This window comes from Bufo bufo, chromosome 2 (genome assembly GCF_905171765.1).
Source record: "Bufo bufo chromosome 2, aBufBuf1.1, whole genome shotgun sequence".
NCBI lineage: Eukaryota > Metazoa > Chordata > Amphibia > Anura > Bufonidae > Bufo > Bufo bufo.
In genome coordinates, this window is record NC_053390.1 from 530,137,113 (window position 1) to 530,161,032 (window position 23,920).

Below are 23,920 nucleotides of genomic sequence, written 5' to 3' on the forward strand. Positions count from 1 at the left end.
CAAGCGCTGAACATCTCACAGAGCACTGTTCAATCCATCATCCGAAAATGGAAGGAGTATGGCACAACTGCAAACCTACCAATACATGTCCACCTAAACTGACAGCCCAGGCAAGGAGAACACTAATTAGAGAAGCAGCCAAGAGGCCCATTGTCACTCTGGAGGAGCTGCAGAGATCCACAGCTCGGGTGGGAGAATCTGTCCACAAGGACAACTATTAGTCATGTACTCTACAAATCTTGCCTTTATGAAGAAAGACATTATGAAGAAAGACATTTTTAGGGTACTTTCACACTTGCAGCAGAGGATTCCGGTAAGCAGTTCCGTCGCCGAAACTGCCTGCCGGATCCGTCAAAACACATGCAAACTGATGGCATTTGTCAGACGGATCAGGATCCTAAACCGTATGACAAATGCATTAAAATGCCGTCCGTCTCTCCGGTGTCATCCGGAAAAACGGATCCGGCATTTATTTTTTTCACATTTTTTGCGGTCTGAGCATGCGCAGACATCTTCCAGCAGGACAACGACCCTAAACATATAGCCAGAGCTACAATGGAATGGTTTAGATCAAAGCACATTCATGTGTTAGAATGGCCCAGTCAAAGTACAGACCTAAATCCCATTGAGAATCTGTGGCAAGCCTTGAAAAAATTGCTGTTCACAGACGCTCTCCATCCAATCTAACTGAGCTTCAGCTATTTTGCAAAGAAGAATAGGCAAAAAATTTTGCATCTAGATGTGCACAGGTGATAGAGACATACCCCCAAAGACCTGCAGCTGTAATTTCAGAAAAAGGTGGTCCTACATACAGGATGGCCACAAAAAAGTAGCCCGTCTCCAATATCTGCAAATAAAACTGCCTAATAGCAGATCTGTTTTAGTTGTCCATAGCAACCAATCAGAGCTCAGCTTTCAGTTCCTACAGGGCTCTGAAAAAATGAAATCTGAGCTCTGGTTGGTTGCTATGGACAAGTAAGACAGATTTACTATTAGGAAGTTTGATTTGGAGATATTGGAGGCAGGCTACTTTTTGTGGGCCACCCTGTAGTATTTCAATTATTTCCAAATGGTCTATAGGACCAATAACGCCTTTTTGTTCCATGCGTTACTATCTACTTGTTAAAACGTAACATTTATTAAATCCATGTTATAAATATCTCCTGACTAAATAAAATTGTTTAACCCATAGAGGACCTGCGCCATACATGTACGGCGCAGATGTCCGTGACTTAAGGACCAGCGCCGTACATGTACGGCGCTGTGATCGGCCAGGTGCAGGAGATGCGCCCGCCCGATCCGCGGCAGGGGTCCGGCAGTCACTGCTGCATGCGCCTGCGCATTAACCCTGCCGGCGCATTAACCCTTGATGTGCCAAGGTCAGCTCTGACCGCGGCACATGCCATGTTCTTGCGGGTATCGGAGCTGCCATCGGGTCCCCGTGCTGCTGTGACGGGGACCCAATGGCATGGAAGGCAGCACGATGCCTTCCTTAGGCATTATGGCTGCCTTCTGGGAGAGCCTGTGAGATCCAGCCTCCTGGATCTCACAGGCAGGAAGCTGTAAGTGTATTACATTCAGTAATACACTTACAGCCAATGCATTACATGACAATACATGCACTGTAAAGGGGATCAGACCCTCAAAAGTTGAAGTCCCAGAGTGGGACAAAAAATAAAGTGAAAAAAAGTTTCCCCCCAAAAACATTTGTTTCAAGTTAAAAAAAAAAATAATATAATTTTGCCAAAATAAAGGGAAAAAAAGTTGTAAAAAATAGGGGAAAAAATAAAAGTACACATATTAGGTATCGCCGCATCCGTATCGACCGGCTCTATAAAACTATCACATGATCTAACCCCTCAGGTGAACATCATCAAAAAAATAAAGTTAAAACTGTGCTAAATAAAAAAAAAATTGGTCACCTTAAATAGTACCACCGTCACCTCATCCCGCAGAAAATGAGACCCTATCTAAGACAATCGCCAAAAAAAAAAAAAAAATATGGCTCTGAATATGGAGACACTAAAACAGTTTTTTTGGTTTCAAAAATGCCGTTATTATGTAAAACTTAAGTAAATTTAAAAAAGTATATGTATTAGGTATTGCCGCGTCCGTAACAACCTGCTCTATGAAAATACAACATGACCTAACCCCTCAGGTGACCACCGTAAAAAAATAAAAATAAAAACGGTGTAAAAAAAGCAATTTTTTTGACACCTTACATCACAAAAAATGTAATAGCAGGCGATCAAAATGTTATATGCACCCCAAAATAGTGCCAATCAAACCGTCATCTCATCATGCAAAAATCATACCCTGCCTAAGACAATCGCCCAAAAACTGAAAAAACTATGGCTCTCAGACTATGGAAACACTAAAACATAGTTTTTTTTTGTTTAAAAAATGATATCATTGTGTAAAACGTACATAAATAAAATAAAGTAGACATATTAGGTATTGCCGCGTCCGTAATAACCTGCTCTATAAAAATATCACATGACCTAACCCCTCAGGTGAATACCATAAAAAAAAGTGGCAAAAAAGCCATTACTACTATCCAAGCCAAGTATTACTATCTATTATAAAAGTAGAGAAATTGAAATTTGGAAATTTGCTAACTTTTCTAAATGTTTTGTAAATTTTTGTATAAATAAAAAAAATAATTTAACTCAATTTTACCACTGTCATGAAGTACAATATGTGACAAGAAAACATTCTCAGAATGGCCTAGATAAGTAAAAGTGTTTTAAAGTTATCACTACATAAAATTACACATGTTAGATTTGCAAAAAATGCCCTGGTAAGGTGAAAAATGGCAGGGTCCTGAAGGGGTTAAAAATATCAGCTGTGTCACATAGTTACTTTGTTTCTGTATATATTTCTAACACTGTTTGCGTCACAGTGTAATTTCACTAGCTGAGGGATATAGTGAGCCTTTTCAGCGCGCTATTGTGGGCTCATTCATCTTCTATTCCTGCGCTATGTTATATTTCTTATGGACCGTTTGCTAGATTCTTATATCTATGTGCACCTGCTGTTTAAACTCAAACGCTGCCCCCCGACATGTTTTGCCAGCTGATCTGGCATCCTCAAGGGATTTGGGCAGAGTATGTTTGAAAGGGCGGGAAAAGTCTCTTAAACCCTCTGATACTGGCGTTACTCATGTAGCTAGCATATCGCTGGCCTCTGTGTTATTACGTGAGCTTTTGAAGATAGCTACGGGAGCGCTGATTGTAGCGGTCCCATCCTTCTCTCTCCTCCTTCTTGCTGACGTTCTACCTTACGTTCGGCCTTCTTCCTCCCTAGGGCTCCTGCGCATGATTGTGGACTTCCTCAGAAATCGCTTTGTTAGCATTCACTGCAATATTTTTAAACAATTTTATTCAGTTAGGAGATATTTATAACATGGATTCAATAAATGTTACGTTTTAACAAGTAGATAGTAGCACTTGGAACAAAAAGGCGTTATTGGTCTTTTGGACCATTTGAAAATAATTGAAGTTGTGAGGTGCCTTAACATGTGCTAAGGGTGAACATTTGTTGAGACCCTGTAGTACTGACTCAGGGGGACTGAATACAAAATCTGAATTAAAACTTTGGAAAACCATGTATCATTTTCTTTTTACTTCGTCTATCACATAAAATCCCAATAAAATACATTTAAGGGTACTTTCACACTAGCGTGCCCCTGGACTACCGCTCTGGCCCCATTGACTATAATGGGGACGGGCCGGAGTTTCGGCGGCAGCGCGGCAAACATGCCGAGAGGCAGCCAGAATAAAACTACAACATGTGCGGAACCCAAAAGAAGACCAGGGGAGGTGAGTACAGCCAGTGCAGTGGTGCCCTCACCTTTCCGTGCCTCCCACTTGCTTGAAAGAGGTCACCAGCATTCAAACTATAAGACGCACTGCCACTTTTCCCCCATTTTGGGGGTGCAAAAGTGCGTCTTATAGTCTCAAAAATGCAGTATAATCAAACCGGTAATATGTGTTAGTTTCTAAGTATAGAAACAATCACAGTCCTCAATATGTTAAAGGCTATGTTCACCTTTGGGGCAATTTTTTATTATTGCATTGTACTCATTTTGAGCTAAAAACCTATTTTAAGTTGGTCTTTATAAAAAAAAAATTAACCTCTGTCTCTGAACAGCCTTGAGTTTCTCTAGCAGCAGGCTCTGCGTTTTCACTTTGTTCCATCAGGCAGCTCAGTCGATGGCTTCTTAACTCTGACCTCCTAAACGCTCATTATAGCTCAATTCTTATCTTACTGATAAGAATGTGGCTTAAGGTACATTTACACAAGGTGATTATCATGCAAATTATCATTAAATCGAGCGAAACTACACAATATTGAGCAGTGTAAGGCTACTTTCACACCTGCGTTAGGTGCGGATCCATCTGGTATCTGCACAGACGGATCCGCACCTATAATGCAAACGCTTAGATCCGTTCAGAACGGATCCGTTTGCATTACCATGAAAACAAAAAAAAAAAATAATAATAATAATAATTTTTTTTTTTTTTGTTCATGATAATGCAAACGGATCCGTTTTGACTTTACATAAAAAAGTCAATAGGGGACGGATCCGTTTGAAAATTGAGCCATACTGTGTCAACTTCAAACGGATCCGTCCCCATTGACTTACATTGTAAGTCTGGACGGATCCGTTTGCCTCCGCACGGCCAGGCGGACACCCGAACGCTGCAAGCTGCGTTCAGGTGTCCGCCTGCTGAGGAGGACAAACGGTGCCAGACTGATGCATTCTGAGCGGATCCGCATCCACTCAGAATGCATTAGGGCTGGACGGATCCGTTCGGGGCCGCTTGTGAGAGCCTTCAAACGGAGCTCACAAGCGGAGCCCCGAACGCTAGTGTGAAAGTAGCCTAAAAGCAATGAACGATAGAGCAACAACTGACAATCGGTAGATTTCTCGTTGATTCGATCCTTTGTGTGGGCACAAAAATCATCGTTGGAAGTTAACAATTTCATACATGTAAACAAGAATCGTTAACTGCATGCACAATTACAGAGAATTAGACCGTTAGTGTGTTTAAGTACGCAACTCAAGTTATCACTTTGTGTAAATGCAACTGTCTGCATTACAAATGATGGAATATGAGATCGAAATTACGATTTTGTGAATGATAATCGGCGTGTCTAAAGGGTCATTGTTGAAATGTTCACTACACTAAGAAACGACTCATTCATTGCACAACCATACAGGTACCTTTAAATAAGTGTTTATGTCCTTTTAGTAGTTTAGAGATAAGGTTTACTAGATGACGCACAAGGCGAAAGTACCATTCACACAACTAGATAAATAGTTAACCCTTTGTGAGAGGATGGCTTAATATTTTTTATAATGACCAATTTAAATAATTTTAGCCTAAATTGAGTAAAATGCTAATATGCAATCGTAAAAAAAAAATGACCCCCGAAGGTGTACATAGCCTTTAAGTCTGTAGCCTGGAATTAAAGAAGTTGTCCAGGTTCAGAGCTGAACCTGGAACTATCCCCTTTTTCACCCAGACATCCCTTCTGATATGAGCATCGAAGCATTTCATGCTGTTTGTTTATATTTTTTACACTGCTAGGCAGAGGCTTCCGTGACTTCACCTACACTGATGGGCGGGCTTTACCGCTGCCTTAGGCTGTTTTACAGGACGGGACAGCGCTAAAGCCTGCCCATCAGTGCTGGTAACATCACCAGGCTCACTGCTAGGCAGAAGCGTCCACCTACCAGAGACCTGGTATGTCACTGGATCTAATGAAAAAGCCCTTGTCTTGAGCGATTCAGCCCAGGGCAAGCGAGAGCATTGGTGCATAAAATGCTCCGATGCTCATACCAGAGGGGTTGCCTGGGTAATAATGGTGATATGTCTGGGTTCAGCTCTGAACCCGGAAAATCCCTTTAAGTAGTTAGCCTTACATGTAGAGATCTTGGTTCAGATATTTTTTTTTCTCCCTCATCATATTGAGAATAATGTTAATGCTTTCAAAGCTAATACATATTGCTGGTTTCTTTATAATCATATATTGTGCCTATGAATAATCCAGTCCAGTAATAGGATAAATTATTAACAAGAATGGTGATCACTGGTGCTATTTCGCAATGCAAACTGATAGTGCTGCAAGAAACTGTCAGTACAGCAACCGACTAAAATAATTGTAATATAAAAAACAGTATTGTTTCTGCGCAAACTATGAAATATAAACCATCTCTTAACTGGCTCCTGTTGAGACTCCAGCACATCGAATATTTCCCTATATGAATAGTGCAGTTGGTTCGTGATATAAATCACTCCTACCTTCGTTTCTCCCGGGGTCTGCTCCTTCGATAGTCCAGCTGTTGTAAAAGCTCCAATGGCTTGGCTCGATCCCGGAGTCCTTTAGAGGCAGTTTAGTTCTTTCTTTCAGATGGAACCGTGCCCCGGCCTGCAGCATGCTTCCTGTTTAATGCTCGCGCTCCGGTATGGAGCGGGGTGACCTCACTTAAGCACAGCTACGAAAGCTGAAATGGAAAAAAAAAAACAACACGTTTTGAGAAGTATCACTTCTCTTCCTCACAGATACCATTCTCCCATTACTGCTCCTCTATATAAGTCCTAGCCGGGTTCCTGGGTGGAGTTATGCATATCCATGTCAGTTGTCTGGGTATACACATATGTGACCCTTTTAGTTGTCAAAAGCAAATAATTCAACCTCACTATTGAGACCCCACAGAGCTAGACTTTAAGACTAAAAATCCACATAGTCTCTGCTCTCGATTGATATTTGAATAAATCTCCTCATATCATGAACCAACTGCACTATTCGTTAAGAGAATATTCGATGTGGTGGAGTCTCAACAGGAGCCAATTAAGAGACGGTTTATATTTGATTGTTTGTGCAGAAACAATACAGTTTTTTACAGTCTAGTATTAGGTTTTAGTTTTCTAAGCACACTATTCTCAATATAGTAAGGTACGTATGCTTACCTGCTCTCTGCCACTCCGTTCTGTCTTGGGGACACATCACCCCTGAGGCCGGTCATTGGCTGCTGTCGTTGTCCACATGGCCCTGTCTGTGCAGAATTAACAGATGGGGACTGGAAGTTAATTTGTCTTTCGCTATAAAAATCTACTGTAATGATCATTTAGAATCAATATTTATTGCTGGTTTCACATTTTTTCTTGAACAGTTAAACAAAGTTCTGAGCCCAGTCATCATCCTCATTATTTCAGAGGTTCATTCCGAATAGTTAACCGAAACTACAATGACACTTACAAAGACAGAGGCAGCTTTCAATACAGAATGCTAGCAGCAGAAACTGTAGTAATTGTAAGTATACAATAATGGCTTATGGACCACTTACCTGTTGTATATGGATCTATAGCCAGTAATAGCTGAAACACTTGGAGTGGACACACTTGGTCGAGCAATATTGACTCTAGCATCCAAATGCTTGAGGCTGAGCTGCAGTACCAGACACAGCCTATGATCAAATGAGGCACAATTTCTGGAAGAGGTTGCCATGTTTGTCTAATTTCATACAACCTCTTTAAATATGTATTTTTTTTATATTAACATTTCTTCTTTTTATGGTCATAGTTAGAAGAAACGTTTAAGAACTCAGAGCTGAAGACTCAATACAATATGTCCAAAGTAATCAGCTTTAGGTAAGCGATTCCAAATTTCCAGAGATAAAGAAACAGAGCTGAAAGATATCCTAGATTGTTGAGGCCCCTATACATGAGTAGATAATTGATTTGATTGAGCGGTAAAATAGCCGTTAGTCAAGTAATTAACGACAACCCTTCAGAGGCGCAGAGAATTGTGTAAAGATTTGTGAGTGCGATTGTGTAACAGATTGTTTATCAGGCAAACAGTTGCATTCTACGCCCCCTGTGGAATCATCTGTGCCGTAAGGGCTTCCTGTTTATACTTGATTATTAGATGATTTCGGTGTCTACATAAGCAATCGTAAGAACGACAAACTAAGCAATTATTGCTTGTTGTTGGATCATTTAATACTTTACTTTACTCAACAATTGATCACTTTCATCCGATTTCACAATTCTTTAAAGTAGCCCTCCCACAAAAATCTTTATTCTATGACCTGTCAGAATGTTGCATGTAAATTGTAGTCAAGGTCATCTTCTTACCAATGACTGTATTTGTGAGTTATCCCCTTCTTTCTGATCCTCAGCTGTGTCATGTGACCAACACTCTGACTCTCCAGCTGACACAGGACAGGAAGTCAGTTACTTCTCTATTAATTCCTATGAGACTGACGTTGAGGCTGTCATAGGAATACATAGAAAAACTGACTTCCTGTCCACACAAAAGATGCTGTGTTATTTGGAAAGTCTGATTGCTGGTCACATGACACAGCTGAGGATCAGAAAGAAGGGGATAACTCACAAATACAGCCACTGGTAAGAAGATTAACTTCATTACAGTTTGCATCATGTACCTTTCTAACAGGTCAGAGAATAAAAAAAATTGTCGGAGAACATTGGCATATACTATCTATGGACTGTGTTTCTGTAATATACTGGCAAAACTGCAATCTATTACAAAAAGGAAAGATGGCTTTCAAGTAAGCTTGAAATGTACATTTCTAGAAAACAAAGAGGGCTGCCAGTAGATAAGTCATCTCCAAAGATGACTGGCAGCGGCTTTTTCCTCTCTCATCATTGAAAACACATACGCACTTGGCCTAAACTAAATGCGTATGTGTATGGGAGAGTCAGGAGAGAAGTTGAAGGGGTATGGGCATCTTAAAAATATGCTACTACATATGTCCAGGTTTCTTGGTCTGTATAACTGTGGTCACTAGTCCTATGATAGCAATTAGGATTGAGCGAATCAGGTTCAGATTGCTCTATCCGCACCCGATTCGTTTGAAAACTTTGATTATAATATCTCCTCCGTAGCGCACTAAAATGTGTGGGCTCCGCTGAGGCATCTATGACGTTATACTTTCGTTATGCGCATATAAATTATATAAAATACTGTTTCAAAATCTCATTAACGAAGCCGAGCTCAGCTTCGGATTTTGAAACAGTAATTTATGCGTATAACCGAAATATAACGTCATAGACGTGAGACAAAGCAAGTCTTGTGTTATTTGCAGCAAGATTTTCAAGGCCTCAAAGAAGCACATACATTTTAGTGTGCTATGGAGGAGATATTGTAAACGAAAGGGGTCATTTATTATGGCAGTTCCATTTTAGAAGTGTTTTAGACCTGTGTTCGGAGTCTAAATATATATATATATATATATATATATATATATATACAGTATAATGCTTGGAGCGTTCATAAATCAGGCTTATATCTGCTGGCAACTGATGTAGGCCCGGTTTGTAAGTCTACCTATATGCCTTATTTACAAGCAGGCGCATATGTGTTGCGCGATGGACTATATCCGAATCCTATTTATAAACCCAATTGTAGTTCACATGTAGATCATTAACCCCTATGTGTCACTTTATGTGCTAATAACAATGGAATGCTTTTACTTATCCCAGCGGTGGCCCTGTGTTGGCTAACCTCCGACACTCTAGCTATGGTAAAATTACAATTGCCAATATGTACACTTGCTTGGCTGTTCTCAAAACTCCATAGAAATGAATGGAGCATGCTGGGAGTTGTAGTTTTACCACAGCTGGAGTGTCAGAAGTTAGCCATCACTCAAACCATTCTGACATTGTTTGCTTCATGTTAGGGGTAAATTTGGGTCAATTTGTTTTACCTTTATATTATAAAAAATCTAAAATTTACAGAAAATTTGGAAAAAATAGAATTTTTCTAATTTTGAATTTCTATGTATTAACCCTTTCTACACCATAGTTTTATTTTTATTTTTTTATTTTTGCGATTTCGTTTTGAGCTGCCTACCTTCCCAGAGTCAGAACTTTTTTTTTTTTCCATTCACATAGCCATATAAGGACTTTTTGGGGGACAAGTTGTAATTTCCAATGCTACCAGGTAATACTGCATACAGTTGTGTTCAAAATTATTCAACCCCCAATGCTGTAAAGGGTTTTAGGGAATTTAGTGTACATTTGTAATTATGTTCAGAATGAAATCTTACAAGGACTTTTTAAAGAACCAAATGCAACTAAAATGACATCAATTGTTTTTGTAATACAGTATTAAATGTTTTTTTGTGATTTCTTCATTGACACAATTATTCAACCCCTTAAAGACTACCACTCTTAAGAACAGAGGTTCATTCAAGTGTTTTCGATCAGGTATTGAAAACACCTGTGGATGTCAAGGAGCAGCAATCAAGCATAATAAGCACCAATTAGGCAGATTTAAAAGGACTGTGATACTCAGCTCCTTCTAGATATTTAATGGTGTGTTTACAAACATGGTGAAGTCAAGAGAATGGTCCAGGAAGACAAGAGAAGGGGTGATTTCTCTTCACAGGAAGGGCAATGGCTATAAGAAGATTGCAAAGATGTTAAACATACCAAGAGACACCATAGGAAGCATCATTCGCAAATTCAAGGCAAAGGGCACTGTTGAAACGCTACCTGGTCGTGGCAGAAAGAAGATGCTGACTTCGACTGCTGTGCGCTACCTGAAGCGCAAAGTGGAGAAAAATCCCAGTGTGACTGCTGAGAAACTGAAAAAAGATTTGTCAGATGTGGGTACTGTAGTTTCAGCTCAGACAATAAGGCGCACACTGCGTAATGAAGGCCTCCATGCCAGAACTCCCAGGCGCACCCCCTTGCTGTCTCCAAAGAATAAGAAGAGTGCAGTATGCCAAAAGTCATGTGGACAAACCACAAAAGTTTTGGGATAGTGTTCTGTGGACTGATGAAACAAAATTAGAACTGTTTGGGCCCATGGATCAACGCTATGTTTGGAGGAGGAAGAACAAGGCCTATGAAGAAAAGAACACCTTGCCTACTGTGAAGCATGGCGGGGGGTCAATCATGCTTTGGGGCTGTTTTGCTTCTACAGGTACAGGGAAGCTTCAACGTGTGCAAGGTACCATGAATTCTCTTCAGTACCAGGAGATATTGGATGAAAATGTGATGCAGTCCGTCACAAACCTGAGGCTTGAGAGACGTTGGACCTTTCAACAGGACAATGATCCCAAGCATACCTCCAAGTCCACTAGAGCATGGTTGCAGATTAAAGGCTGGAACATTTTGAAGTGGCCATTGCAGTCACCAGACTTAAATCCGATTGAGAACCTCTGGTGGGACTTAAAGAAAGCAGTTGCAGCTCGCAAGCCTAAGAATGTGACTGAACTGGAGGCTTTTGCCCATGAAGAATGGGCAAAGATACCCGTAGATCGCTGCAAGACACTTGTGTCAAGCTATGCTTCACGTTTAAAAGCTGTTATAACTGGAAAAGGATGTTGTACTAAGTACTAAGATTGAATGTCACTTGGGGGTTGAATAAAACTGATAATGATGTGAGCACAGAAAAGACATTTGTGGTTATTTCATTATAAATGTTATGTTATATTTGTCTGACTTACAAGTGCCTCTTTGATTTAATTGGAAACAAGATGACTGAAATGATCAAAATCAATGTCAAACTGGCCAAAACACTCAATTTCAGTGGGGGTTGAATAATTTTGAACACAACTGTATGATGTAGTGGGAAGCAGGAAAAAAATCCAAATACTTTGGAATTTGAAAAAAAAAATAGCAATTCCGCCATAGTTTTAAGTTTTTCTTTTTTAATTTTATATATCCATATGCGATAAAACTGACCAGTTGCTTTCATTCTCCAGGTCAGTACAAATCTGACGATACCAAATACTGGAAAAAAAAAACTTGGAAACATTTTTTTCCTTTAGTCGCCATGTTCTGGCCCCTATAACTTTTTTGCATTTATGTATACAGAGCTGAAAGAGGGCTTACTTTTTGCGGGGTGATCTGTACTTTTAATTGATGTATGTGATATGACTTTTTGATAGCTTTCTATTTCATTTTTTTAGAAGGTGAAGTGGGCAAAATTTGCAATTCTGTCTGTTTTTATTTTTTATGGGGGTTCTCCATGTTGTACATTTGATAGGATAATTTTATTCTGTGTGTTGATACGGTTATGGCGATTGAAAATTTGTATTGTTTTTTGATGTTTTATTATTTTTATATCTTAAAATCACTTTGTTATTAAAAATCTTTATTTTTCCATCAACATATTTAAGACCCATAACTTATTTATTTTTCTGTCACCATAGTTGTGTGAGAGTTTATTTTTTGTAGGATGGGCTGTAGTTTTTATTGGTATCATTCTGAGATACATATGACTTTTTGATCACTTTTTATTAAAAAATTTTGGGAGGTGAGGCGAAAATTAAAGCAACTTCGCCATAGTTTTTTTTTTAAAAAAAACAGCGATCACTACGTGTGATAAGTTCCATGATCATTTTATAGATCAGGTCATTACGGGCTCGGCGAAACCAATTATGTGTTTTGTTTTGCTTGTTTTTTTTTTCATTTTAAATCTCTTATAAATGAGCCGATAATTTTTATTTTTTTTACATTTCTTATTATTTTGTATATATTTTTTAAAATTTGGTATTATTTTTTTTTTGTTTATTATTTTCATTTTCACAAGTTTGCATTTAAGATCCAGTGGGGCTGGTGGCTGTATTAGGCCTCTTTCACACGGGCGTTGCGGGAAAAGGTGCGGGTGCGTTGCGGGAACATGCGTGATTTTTCTGCGCGAGTGCAAAACATTGTAATGCGTTTTGCACGCGCGTGAAAAAAATCGGCATGTTTGGTACCCAAACCCGAACTGCTTGGGATCGGTGTGCTGTAGATTGTATTATTTTCCCTTATAACATGGTTATAATACAGAATGCATAGTACAATAGCGCTGGAGGGGTTAAAAAATTGTAAAAAAATTTTTAACTCACCTTAATCCACTGGCTCACGCAGCCCGGCTTCTCTTCTTTGCTGTGTACAGGAAAAGGACCTGTGGTGACGTCACTCCGGTCATCACATGATCTTTTACCATGGTGATGGATCGTGTGATGGACCATGTGATGACCGGAGTGACGTCACCACAGGTCCTTTTCCTGTACATAGCAAAGAAGAAGACAGAAGGAAATGCCGGCTGCGCGAGCAATTGGATTAAGGTGAGTTTAATTATTTTATTTATTTTTTTAACCCCTCCAGCGCTATTTTACTATGCATTCTGTATTCAGAATGCTATTATTTTCCCTTATAACCATGTTATAAGGGAAAATAATAAAGATCGGGTCCCCATCCCGATCGTCACCTAGCAACCGTGCATGAAAATCGCACCGCATCCGCACTTGCTTGCGGATGCTTGCGATTTTCACGCAGCCCCATTCACTTCTATGGGGCCTGAGTTGCGTGAAAAATGCACAAAATAGAGCTTGCTGCGATTTTCACGCAACGCACAAGTGATGTGTGAAAATCACCGCTCATGTGAACAGCCCCATAGAAATAAATGGGTCCTGATTTAGTGCGGGTGCAATGCGTTCAACTCACACATTGCACCTGCGCGGAAAACTCGCCCGTGTGAAAGGGGCCTTATACTCTGCTATGCTCTTGTATTGCAGAGTATAATACTGTCATTTCGACATTACTATACAGATGCCTTCAGCTGTCAAGCGCACATGTAACAAGTCAGCCAGTTTCATAGGTACAAATCTGCTGACATGTATTAAAACACAAAAAACTATATAACTGCGGTATTGCTATAATCGTACTGACCGGGAAAATGAAGGTAATAGATCAGTTTTATCGCATAGGTAAGGGTACTTTCACACTTGCGTTGTGAGGATCCGGCAGGCAGTTCCGTCTCTGGAACTGCCTGCCTGCCGGATCCGGAAATCTGTATGCAAACGGATATCATTTGTAGATGGATCCGGATGCGTATCCGTCTGACAAATGCATTGAAATACCAGATCCGTCTCTCCGGTGTCATCTGGAAAAATGGATCTGGTATTTATTATTTAAACTTTTTTAAAGGTCTGCGCATACGCAGTCCGGAAGACCATATCCGTCAATGCAGCAATTTTAATGCCGGATCCAGCACTAATACATTTCAATGGAAATTAATGCCGGATCCGCCATTCTGGCAAGTGTTCCGGAATTTTGGACGGAGAGAATACTGCAGCATGCTACGGTATTTTCTCCGGCCAAATACCATAAGAGGGACTGAACTGATGCATACTGAATGGAATGCTCTCCATTCAGAATGCATTAGGATAAAACTGATCAGTTTTTTTCCAGTATTGAGCCCTTAGGACGGAACTCAATACCAGAAAAGAATAACGCTCATGTGAAAGTACCCTAATGCAGTAAAAACAAAAACATAAAATATTTTTGGAATTGTGTGTTTTTAAAATTCCACAACATTTGGCCTTTTTTTCCAGTTTCCCACTACATTGCATGCAATAGTAAATGGTGTCATTAGAATGTACAAGATGTCCCACAAAAACCAAGCCCTCATTTGTTGTTTATGGAATGGAAAAATAAAAAGGCATGGCTTTGGGAAGGCAGGGAGTAAAAAATGGACATGCAAAAATGGAAAATCGCAAGGTTCTGAAGGGGTTAAACATGGCAGACTTCTTTTTAGACGATAATGGTCTATCATTGGTCAGTTAAAATGAACTTTCATAGTTAAACTTCAGACTAAGGGCTCATGCACATGACCGTAGCTTGTTTTGCAGTCCACAAATTGCAGATCCTCAAAACACAGATACCGGCCTTGTGTGTTCTGCATTTTGCGAAACGGAACAGTCCTATCCTTGTACGTAAGGGCTCATGCACACAAACGTATTTTCTTTCCGCTTCCGTTCCGTTTTTTTTGCGGACCGTATGCGGTGTGCATTTCGTTTACGTATTTCCGTTCCGCAAAAAGGTAGTGCATGTCCTATTATTGTCCGCAAATCACGATCTGAGACCCCATTCAAGTCAATGAGTCCGCAAAAAATACGGAACACATCCGTATGTCATCCGTATTTCATCTGTATTTTGCGGATCCATACAGTAGAAATGCTATGCCCAGCCCATATTGCTCCTGTGTTTGGTGACTAATAAGTTACTGATTCTGTTTCTGATCCGCAAAAAAGGATCGCATACGAAAACCATACTGATATGATTTGTGGAATAACGGAACGGAAGAGGACTTAAATCAGAGAAAAAAATAACTCAGATACGGAACAACGGATCAGTGAAAAACGTACTGCAAAACAACAACGGTCGTGTGCATGAGCCCTTATTCCCATGTCAGTGTTTTGATCAGAGTCTGTGAACCGAAACCAGGTGTGGCTCTAAACACAGAACAGGTGCAGTTCTTTCCCTTAGGCCTCTTGCACACAAACGTTGTGTGCCCATGGCCATATTGCGGGCCGCATACGGCAGTTCTGCAATACACGGGCACCGGCCAATGTGCACTCCGCATCACGGATGCGGACCCATTCACTTAAATCACTGCGATGCAGAACGGAAGCACGGATCAGAACCCCACGGAAGCAGAGTAGAACAGAGGAGAACAGGGTACTTCCGTGGTGTTTCCGTCCGTGCCTCTGCACCGCAAAAAAATGTAACTTGTTCTATTTTTTTGTGGTGCAGACGGATCACGGACCCATTCAAGTTAAATGGGTCTCAATCGGTCCTGGCCACCGCAAGGACGTTGCCCATGCATTGGGACCGCAAATTGCTGTCCCCAATGCACGGAACAGATGCACAACGTTCGTGTGCAAGATGCCTTATACCTTATGTTTGTGGACGCACTAAGGCTCCATTCACACGTCCGCAAAATGGGTCTGCATCCATTCCGCAATTTTGCGGAACGGGTGCGGACCCATTCATTCTCTATGGGGACGGAATGGATGCGGACAGCACACAGTGTGCTGTCCGCATCCGCATTTGCGGTGCGCGGCCCCGATCTTTGGGTCCGCTGCTCCGCAAAAAGATAGAGCTTGTCCTATTCTTGTCCGCAGCTTGCGGACAAGAATAGGCATTTCTATGGGGGTGCCGGGCTGGTGTGTTGCGGAACCGCAATTTGCGGGGCCGCAACACACCACGGACGTGTGAATGCAGCCTAATCCTAGTTTTGGCTCACAATTAGGGCTCATGCACATGACAGTATTTTGCGTTCAGTATATTGGCCGTTTTTGTAGTTCAGTATGCGGTACATATACTGAACCATTCATTTCAATGGTTCAGCAAAAAAAACTGAAGTGTCTCCGTGTGCATTCCGTTTCAGTATTTCCGTATTTCCGTACCGTGAAAAGATAGAACATGTCCTATTCTTGTCCGCAAATCACGGTGCTTGGCTCCATTCAAGTCAATGGGTCCCCAAAAAAAACGGAACAAATACTGAAATGCATCTGTATGTCTTCCGTATCTGTTCCGTTTTTGCTGAACCATCTATTGAAAATGTTATGCCCAGCCCAATATTTTCCTATGTAATTACTGTATAATGTATAAGGCATACGGAAAAACGGAAAGGAAACGGAAACACAGCGGAAACAAAAAACGGAACAACGAATCTGTAAAAACTGGACCGCAAAACACTGAAAAAGCAATACGGTCGTGTGCATGAGCCCTTACTGATGGAAATCACTGACCAAACCCTGACGTGTGAATGAGGCTTTTCTTGGTCCAGGAGACTGTGTGGTGTTGGTGTGAACAAGCAACGTTTCTGTTTAATTTGAAAGCAAATGCTATTTTGCGTTAAGGTGAATTTTGAATGATGTTGTATTTTTCTTTTTGAAAGTCTGTTCTTGTTAATAATGAATAATGCTTGAATAATGCTTTGCAGACCTGGGAGTATTATACCACAGTTTGTGATCCTATTTCAAGTTGCTGAGGACAAAGCATTTTCATCAGAATCTGTTGAGAATATATTTGCAGACAATCTCATTGATGCTTCCAACTCCCAATTTGACATTGACAAAAGTTCACTTGAGTTGTCTGGTAAGTAGCCATTAATCTGACTCTATGGAATATTATAGCAGATAACACATAGAATGAATTCCAGTGTTTGTAATAATTAAGGATGAGTGAACATGTGTTTCAAGTTCAGCGTACAAGGTTCGGGTTATCTAAGAATTCCGTTATGGATTCCGCTACCACGGACCATAATTCTTAGATAACCCAAACCTTGCACGCCGAACTTGAAACACAAGTTCGCTCATCCCTATTTGTAATTAATTATCTTAGCTTAACATTGTTCAAGCATATCCATAAAATAAGATACCGATACTGATAAACTGTGCTCACATAGGTAAAATACGCTAAATTTGCTGTGGAAAATTGGCATTTTCTGCTGTGTAATCCACATGTTGTGTGTCGGCTTGTTCGGCTGTTTTTGGAAAGCCCATAGAAATTAATAGAGATGCGTGGTGTTCTCTCCTTCAATTTGGGGACTCATTTTGGAGTGGGACCTGTACCTATCTGACCTATATGCCATCAAAGTCCCAGATGGCACAACCCTGTTAAGGTGGATCTGTCATGATTTGTTCATCTGCTGTTTTATTTGCCTTGCATTTAGTGCATTAGTCAGTAAATACTAGTGGCATGCCTGATATAGACTATATACTATGAAGACTGGACATGCCACTTCTGTGGGTCCTGTGGTGGTGGTGGTGGGGATGTGTGGTGGTGGTGTTGGTGTGGTGGGGGGGGGGGCTGTCTTTTTCATAGTGACTACCTGCAACCCCTACAAGGAGAAGCTCAGTGAATACAGATTTCATACAGTTCAATACTAGCTGCATAGTCTACATATAGCTCCCCGAAATAGTGGCTTCATGCAGCAAACAGAGACAGAGATTAGTTGGCTTTGAACAATCCTGAGTATAGACAGATACAAATGGGGTACTGCTGACAGGTATGATATTCCACACACCTGTACACCTCTCACTCTCCAAGGAGAGCCGTGGGAGCACAGAACTCAGATGAGCATGTATGGCTCTAAGTTTCAGCTATTGGTACGGGTCTCCACAACCAGACCCCCCGCCGATCAAAACTTCAGATATGTCACTATGACATGTCAAAAGTTATATGATACGACGGGTGCACTTTAAAGTTGAAGTAACTTATAGAAAACTGCGTCATGCATGAAAAAAGTTTAGTCTGTTCCTTAGGGCTCGTTCACACGAACGTATTTTGCGTTCCGTATACGGGCCGTTTGCTGCGTTCCTTATACGGAACCATTAATTTCAAAGGGTCCGCAAAAGATGCGGAAAGCACGTCCGCATCCGTTGCTCTGTCCCATGGGCCTGCAAAAATTATGAGTCCTGTCTTATTCTTGTCCGTTTTGCGGACAAGAATAGGCATTTCTATAATGGGCCTCCTGTTCCTTTCCGCAAATTGCGGAAGGCACACGAGCGGCATCAGTTTTTTGCGGACTGCAAAAAACAGCACGGTCGTGTAAACAAGCCCTTAGAGAACTTGCTGGACTGTACTTTTTAGGCCAAAGTAAAAGGATCTCATACCGCCCTTGCCCAAAAAAATTCTTGCACTGAAGGACACCTAACTTTTGGCATGAAAATAAACATTGTGACCTAGATTAATGTATAAATGGCTGGCATTTCCCGAGAAGGCATAGGTGGAGAAGTCTAATTTCCTGATGGTAAATTTGCACATGTACGATGACACATGCTTTGTGACCAGATGACACTAGTTTTATATTCTTTATACCAGATAAGTATACATTATAAAATTCATAGAGAATTACCGTTAGTAAATTTGTTTAGTATGAGGAAATTCTGGGAATTACCACAGTTTCAAATTAACCATGATCAGTACATGCTGACCTGATGGTAATGAACTGTGTACTAATGTCTAGTATTCTTGTGAGGTATCAGAAAACCTAAAAGTAATCAAAACCACACATAGATAAATACAAAAATAACATCTTTATTAGTCAATACAACAATGAGTAAAAAATGCAGGGAGTGTTGAATAGTAGAGAAAACAGGCAAACCCCAAAGCAGAGGTAATATGTGGTAATAAATATTTCATAGGTATATAACCATAACTTGAGACATATTGCATCACCAGTTAATCCAACACAGAAAGTACTGATCAATAAGATAAAATACAGTAACAGTAGTGTGGGGATACCAGGTATTGATAGTGGGTGACAATGAACATAAATCATCTACCCCATAAATAGATCATTCCTTATCCCAGGAAAAATTTATCTTTGCAACTCAATGTGAACAGCAAAATTCACTGTGTGTGTGTGGAAAACTGGGTATAACAGGGTATATGTGGTGGCATGGCCCCCCGGAAGAAGCGCACTTTGCTAAAAGTACGTCGGGCTTTCGGCTCTCCCCAAACTGGTTAGTATTTATTATTACAGGTATTTTGCCTCTTGTATTTATGCTCAGGGTGTGGTTGGTTGTCGGCTGTGTTGGGTATCGGCCATGCCACCACATATACCCTGCTATACCCAGTTTTTCCACACAGTGAATTTTGCTGTTCACATTGAGTTGCAAAGGGAAATGTTTCCTGGGATAAGGGATGATCAATTAATGTGGTAGAAGATTTATGTTTATTGTCACCCGACTATCAATACCTGATATCCTCACTCTACTTTTTTGACAAGACACAAAAGGATATACATACCAAAAGGGGAAGAGAGTATTAGTCGCTCTTATCAAAGAAAGTATCCCAAGGTTGCCAAACCTTATTAAACTTATCTACCGTATTATTAATAACTGCTGTCAAATACTCCATTCTTCTAATTTCCGTGATACTGGTAAACAATTCTAATTTAGTAGGTATGTCCTGCCTCTCCCAAAACTGAGCAATAAGGCGTTTTGCCGCTGACAGGACATGAAGTACTAAACAAAGCACTGGCTTCTTTAGCATTATTGGAGGCATGTTCAATAGAAACATGTAGGGGTCCAATGAAAACGTGATATTAAGAAGCTGCAATAAAAGGTGCTGGACTTCTTTCCACAATGGGAAGATGACTGAACAGTCCTAAAAGATGTGGAATAGAGACCCTTGACCAGAATCACACCTCCAACAAGTACCAGAAACCGTAGGGTTCAAATGTCTAAGCATCTGGGGGGTATGATACCAAAACATTAATGTTTTATATGAATTCTCTCTGAAGGACACACAAGTGGATGACATTGCAGCCCTACGCCAGATAAGCTGCCACTCATTTGGCGAGATGTCTCGTTCAAGGTATCTCTCCCATTTAGACATATACGCATGACGTAGGACCTGAGGTGGCTCCGGGGTTGAGAGGAGGACATAAATATCTGATATAAGGACTTTAGTAGAGGTCGAAAGTTTGCACAATTTTTCAAACTGTGTTGGAGTGGACACTTTTGTATCTCGAAACATAGATCTAAGCAGATGTTTTATTTGCAGGTGCTGCCATCTAGAGGACTCAGGAAGACTATATCTCTCCTTGAGCAAATCAAAAGATATAATCTCCAGAGTTCTATAGTCCACTATATCAGCAAATCTAAATAGCTTATTAGAGAACCATGGCTTAAAGAGCATACCCTGCATTCCTATCGTGAACACAGGGTTGAATAAAAATGAGGTCAGAAAGGGTCTATCGGAAACCAATGGAAATTTCCGTTTACAACATTTCCAAATGGTATATGTGTGTGACATAGGGCCTAGCAACTGGACAGAGCAATCATTTGGTAGAGGAGACCACAGGAGGGCATTGGGATGAATGGGGGCTAGCCAAAGCTTTTCAATCTCCATCCATCTAGAAAATGCCTGAAGAGAGGACCACGCCGGGATCCGACGCAAGTGCGTCACCCAATAATATTTCAATATGTCAGGGATCCCCAAACCCCCCTGCGTTAATCTTCCAACTTTATCTTGGTCATCAGCAGATTTTGGCATAAGTTTTGGCTGGCAAACACAATCAGCACTGCTACATCTGTACTCTTTCAGCTCTGCTATGCTGACAGAATTAAATGGGAACTTTTCCTTTTCTGCTGTAGGCTGACTCTATCTTTATCTTGATCTATATCTTTGTCTTTATCCAGTGAACCTTTCTTCCTGGCTTGTGAGGCTTGCAGCTTGGGCCTCTATACCCAGCATAACTGAAGGTGTGCTCTGCCATAAGTGCCGCCATCTGCTGGTGAACCAGGTACATTACACTTAAACATAACATTTACATAGAATAATACACATTGTGTATTTTGTTACCTGTTGCGCTTTTTGATTCCCTGATTGACTACCTTGATTTTGTTACCATGTGACCATGTACATACTGCCCCTATTATGGGCGTTCACATCACTGTGATTTTCCTTTCCTCAATCATTGATACGCATATATATATGAGTTGCTGAACATGTATATTGATCTGTATATTGAGAAAGGCAATTGAGCCGAAACGCGTCCCTTTGATGGACTATTGTTACAGGCAATAAAACTTTGCAAGCATTGAAGACTCGTCTGCTGGGATCTTTCTTTTCATCTAAATACACATGATGACACAGGATCAACCATAGGAGATAGTAGAGGGGCGTAAAAAGGTGGTAATGCCACTCTGGGGCATTACATATGCTAAATATATCAAAAATAATGATTACATTAATTTCAGACAGTATAAGCTACTATTTCTATTTTAAGCATGGCATTGCACTCTCTGGGCTCTGTGTAAGCAAAATATTGTGATCACTGGTTGCTTTTGTGGGCACTCTTTGGCTGTATGTGGTCACAATATGTAAATTTTTGGTGCTGTTTGGGAACAGTTCAGTATTAATGCAAAATATGGCTCTATTTTGTTGTTATGAGGCTCTATGTGGGACAAATATGGAACTTTATGTGCACAGTTTATACAGAAAGTATGGTACCTTATTGTAAACCTAAAGTACTCAGCTTCCACTTATGTGTTTACTTCTGGCTCCAGCAGTCAGTAGACAGTCATAGTACTCCTGGGTGTTGGCTAGGGCAGCAAGAGATTCACATCACGGAGCTACATTGCACCTTAACCTGCCCATGTCGTAGGTGGTGGGATTATTTTTGTGGGTAGGATGCAGTGCCAATAACAGACCCATTGTGCCTCACCAGAGATATACGACAGAAATATCAGAAGACTTAGCTGGCCAATGTCTCTGCTTATTGGCCAGCTGAATCTTGTGACATTTCTGGCCACAGCAAAACATAGATATATATGGGACAGCAGGAGTGCGTGGTTCTGGGAGTGGGCAGGATTAATAATATGTTGGCTTTGTTGACAATTGATTTTGGGTGTGAGACAATTTCTGCCTGGTTCCCCTACCCCCCCATTGGAGGTACGCCCTGGTTGGGGTACAACTGGAATGCCCCTATACTCATTAAATTATTGACCAATCTCTTCAGAATTGGTGGATTTGGTGACTTTAATCTTATTTTTATGTCCAGTTTAAATGGTTTATATGGAACTTTAACCTTTTTGGCCTCTCCTGATTGCTAGGTGTTGGAGGTAAGGTCACAGAGATTAGGTCTATCCTATGTATAGTTCTGTTGTACTTTATATCCTGAAATATGAGAACATGTTCTTTAATGTTGTGTTGATCTTTTCCCTTAGAAATTACGGTCAAGGATGCAGAAACCCTTCTCTATGGGGGTAAGATCAAGTAACCTCATTGTTAAGCTTATACTATATTTTATATTTTTAGCTCATCCTTTTCATGTCTCTTTCTTTCTTTCTTTCTTTCTTTTTTGACACTTGAGAAAATATGTGCACTCAAAAATGTGATACAGTGATGGTTTTACCTATAGTCATACCCTCTTTATAACCTTGCGTAACCTTCCACCCAATGCACCTTGTTCACAGCTATAATAATACCGTCTCCTGAATATTTTTTTCACCTTCCTCATAGTTACTTGAATTCTGCTTGCTTTTTGTCTTTTTGGAAGCAAAATTAAAAATGTTTTTGTCCTGGGAAAATATTATCATCAATTAGCGTTATAACAGGGAATTTTATACCCAATAAGCACTGATTCCTATACAACTGAACTGAGTTTTTAACCAAAACTCTGCATACTTCTTCTCATGGTACTTGTCTCTATAACAATCATCTCTAATCTTTTCATATACAGTACTGTTCAAAAGTTTTAGGCAGGTGTGGAAAACATGCTGCAAAGTAAAAATGCTTTAAAAGATGGATGTGTTTTGCTGGCAGCCAGTGCCCGCCACTGCCCTGTTCCCCCAAGCAGGTATGGGCATCACGTCACTCACCCAGTGTCTCCTGTGCCAGCAGTCCAGAACCACTTGCTTTCCTTTGCCTACAAGTAGCGGACCCGACTGCCGTCATCCTATGTTGTTTTCCCTGCTGCAGGCTGCTTCCCTCCTAGGCCTCCCAGCTCTGCTTAAAGGGCGCATGCACTTTCTGGCTCTTAAATGGCTAGCGCATGGGCCCTATTTTTCCCCAGTCAATGACTGGTGACTTCAGGGTAGTTTAGGCACCTTGCTCTAGGGGAAGATGCCTGAGCTTTAGTTAAGCTAGCCTGCTTGTTCCAACTGGAGAACTGCTGTTCTGTTTGTCTGACTGTGTACCAACCTATGCCTGTTTACAGGTTCTGACCTGACTTGACCTTAGCCTGTTTACTGTATTAACTTTTATCTCAGACTAGTTTCATAGATTTGCGCATCTCTGCCTACCATGACCTCTGTTTGTTTTCTAACTACAAAAATTGCCTGCCCTCTCGGTGCTTCACACCGGTGTCTCTGACCCTCGAGGGCAGACAACCACCAGCAACTAACCACACTGGGACTATTCTAAGAGGCAGCAGCATGGTCGCTTCCCTGCTTTGATGACCAGATCCCTGTACAGGGGTTAGAGTGAAAACATGGGGACTGCAAAGATAGCGCCCTTAGGTCTAGCCCAAAGTCAAACTGTTTAGTGGGTGCACTGGTTCTACACCCACTGTCTATAACAGGAAGTATTAATAATTTATTTATATCAATTAACAAAATGCAAAGTGAATGAACAAAAGA

The 23,920-nt window shown here is 40.7% G+C and overlaps 1 protein-coding gene across 2 annotated transcripts in view; it reads left to right on the plus strand.

Annotated features, from left to right (window-relative positions):
* Positions 1-23,920, plus strand: part of LOC120989705 (transmembrane protease serine 11G-like) — an 81,152-nt gene that overhangs the window by 29,372 nt on the left and 27,860 nt on the right. For both annotated transcript variants that reach the window (XM_040417969.1, XM_040417970.1), the window contains exons 3-6: positions 7,184-7,323; positions 7,594-7,661; positions 16,768-16,922; positions 22,508-22,546. In XM_040417969.1, coding sequence (XP_040273903.1) covers positions 7,184-7,323; positions 7,594-7,661; positions 16,768-16,922; positions 22,508-22,546 — 402 coding nt within the window. The remainder of the gene's footprint in view (positions 1-7,183; positions 7,324-7,593; positions 7,662-16,767; positions 16,923-22,507; positions 22,547-23,920) is intronic.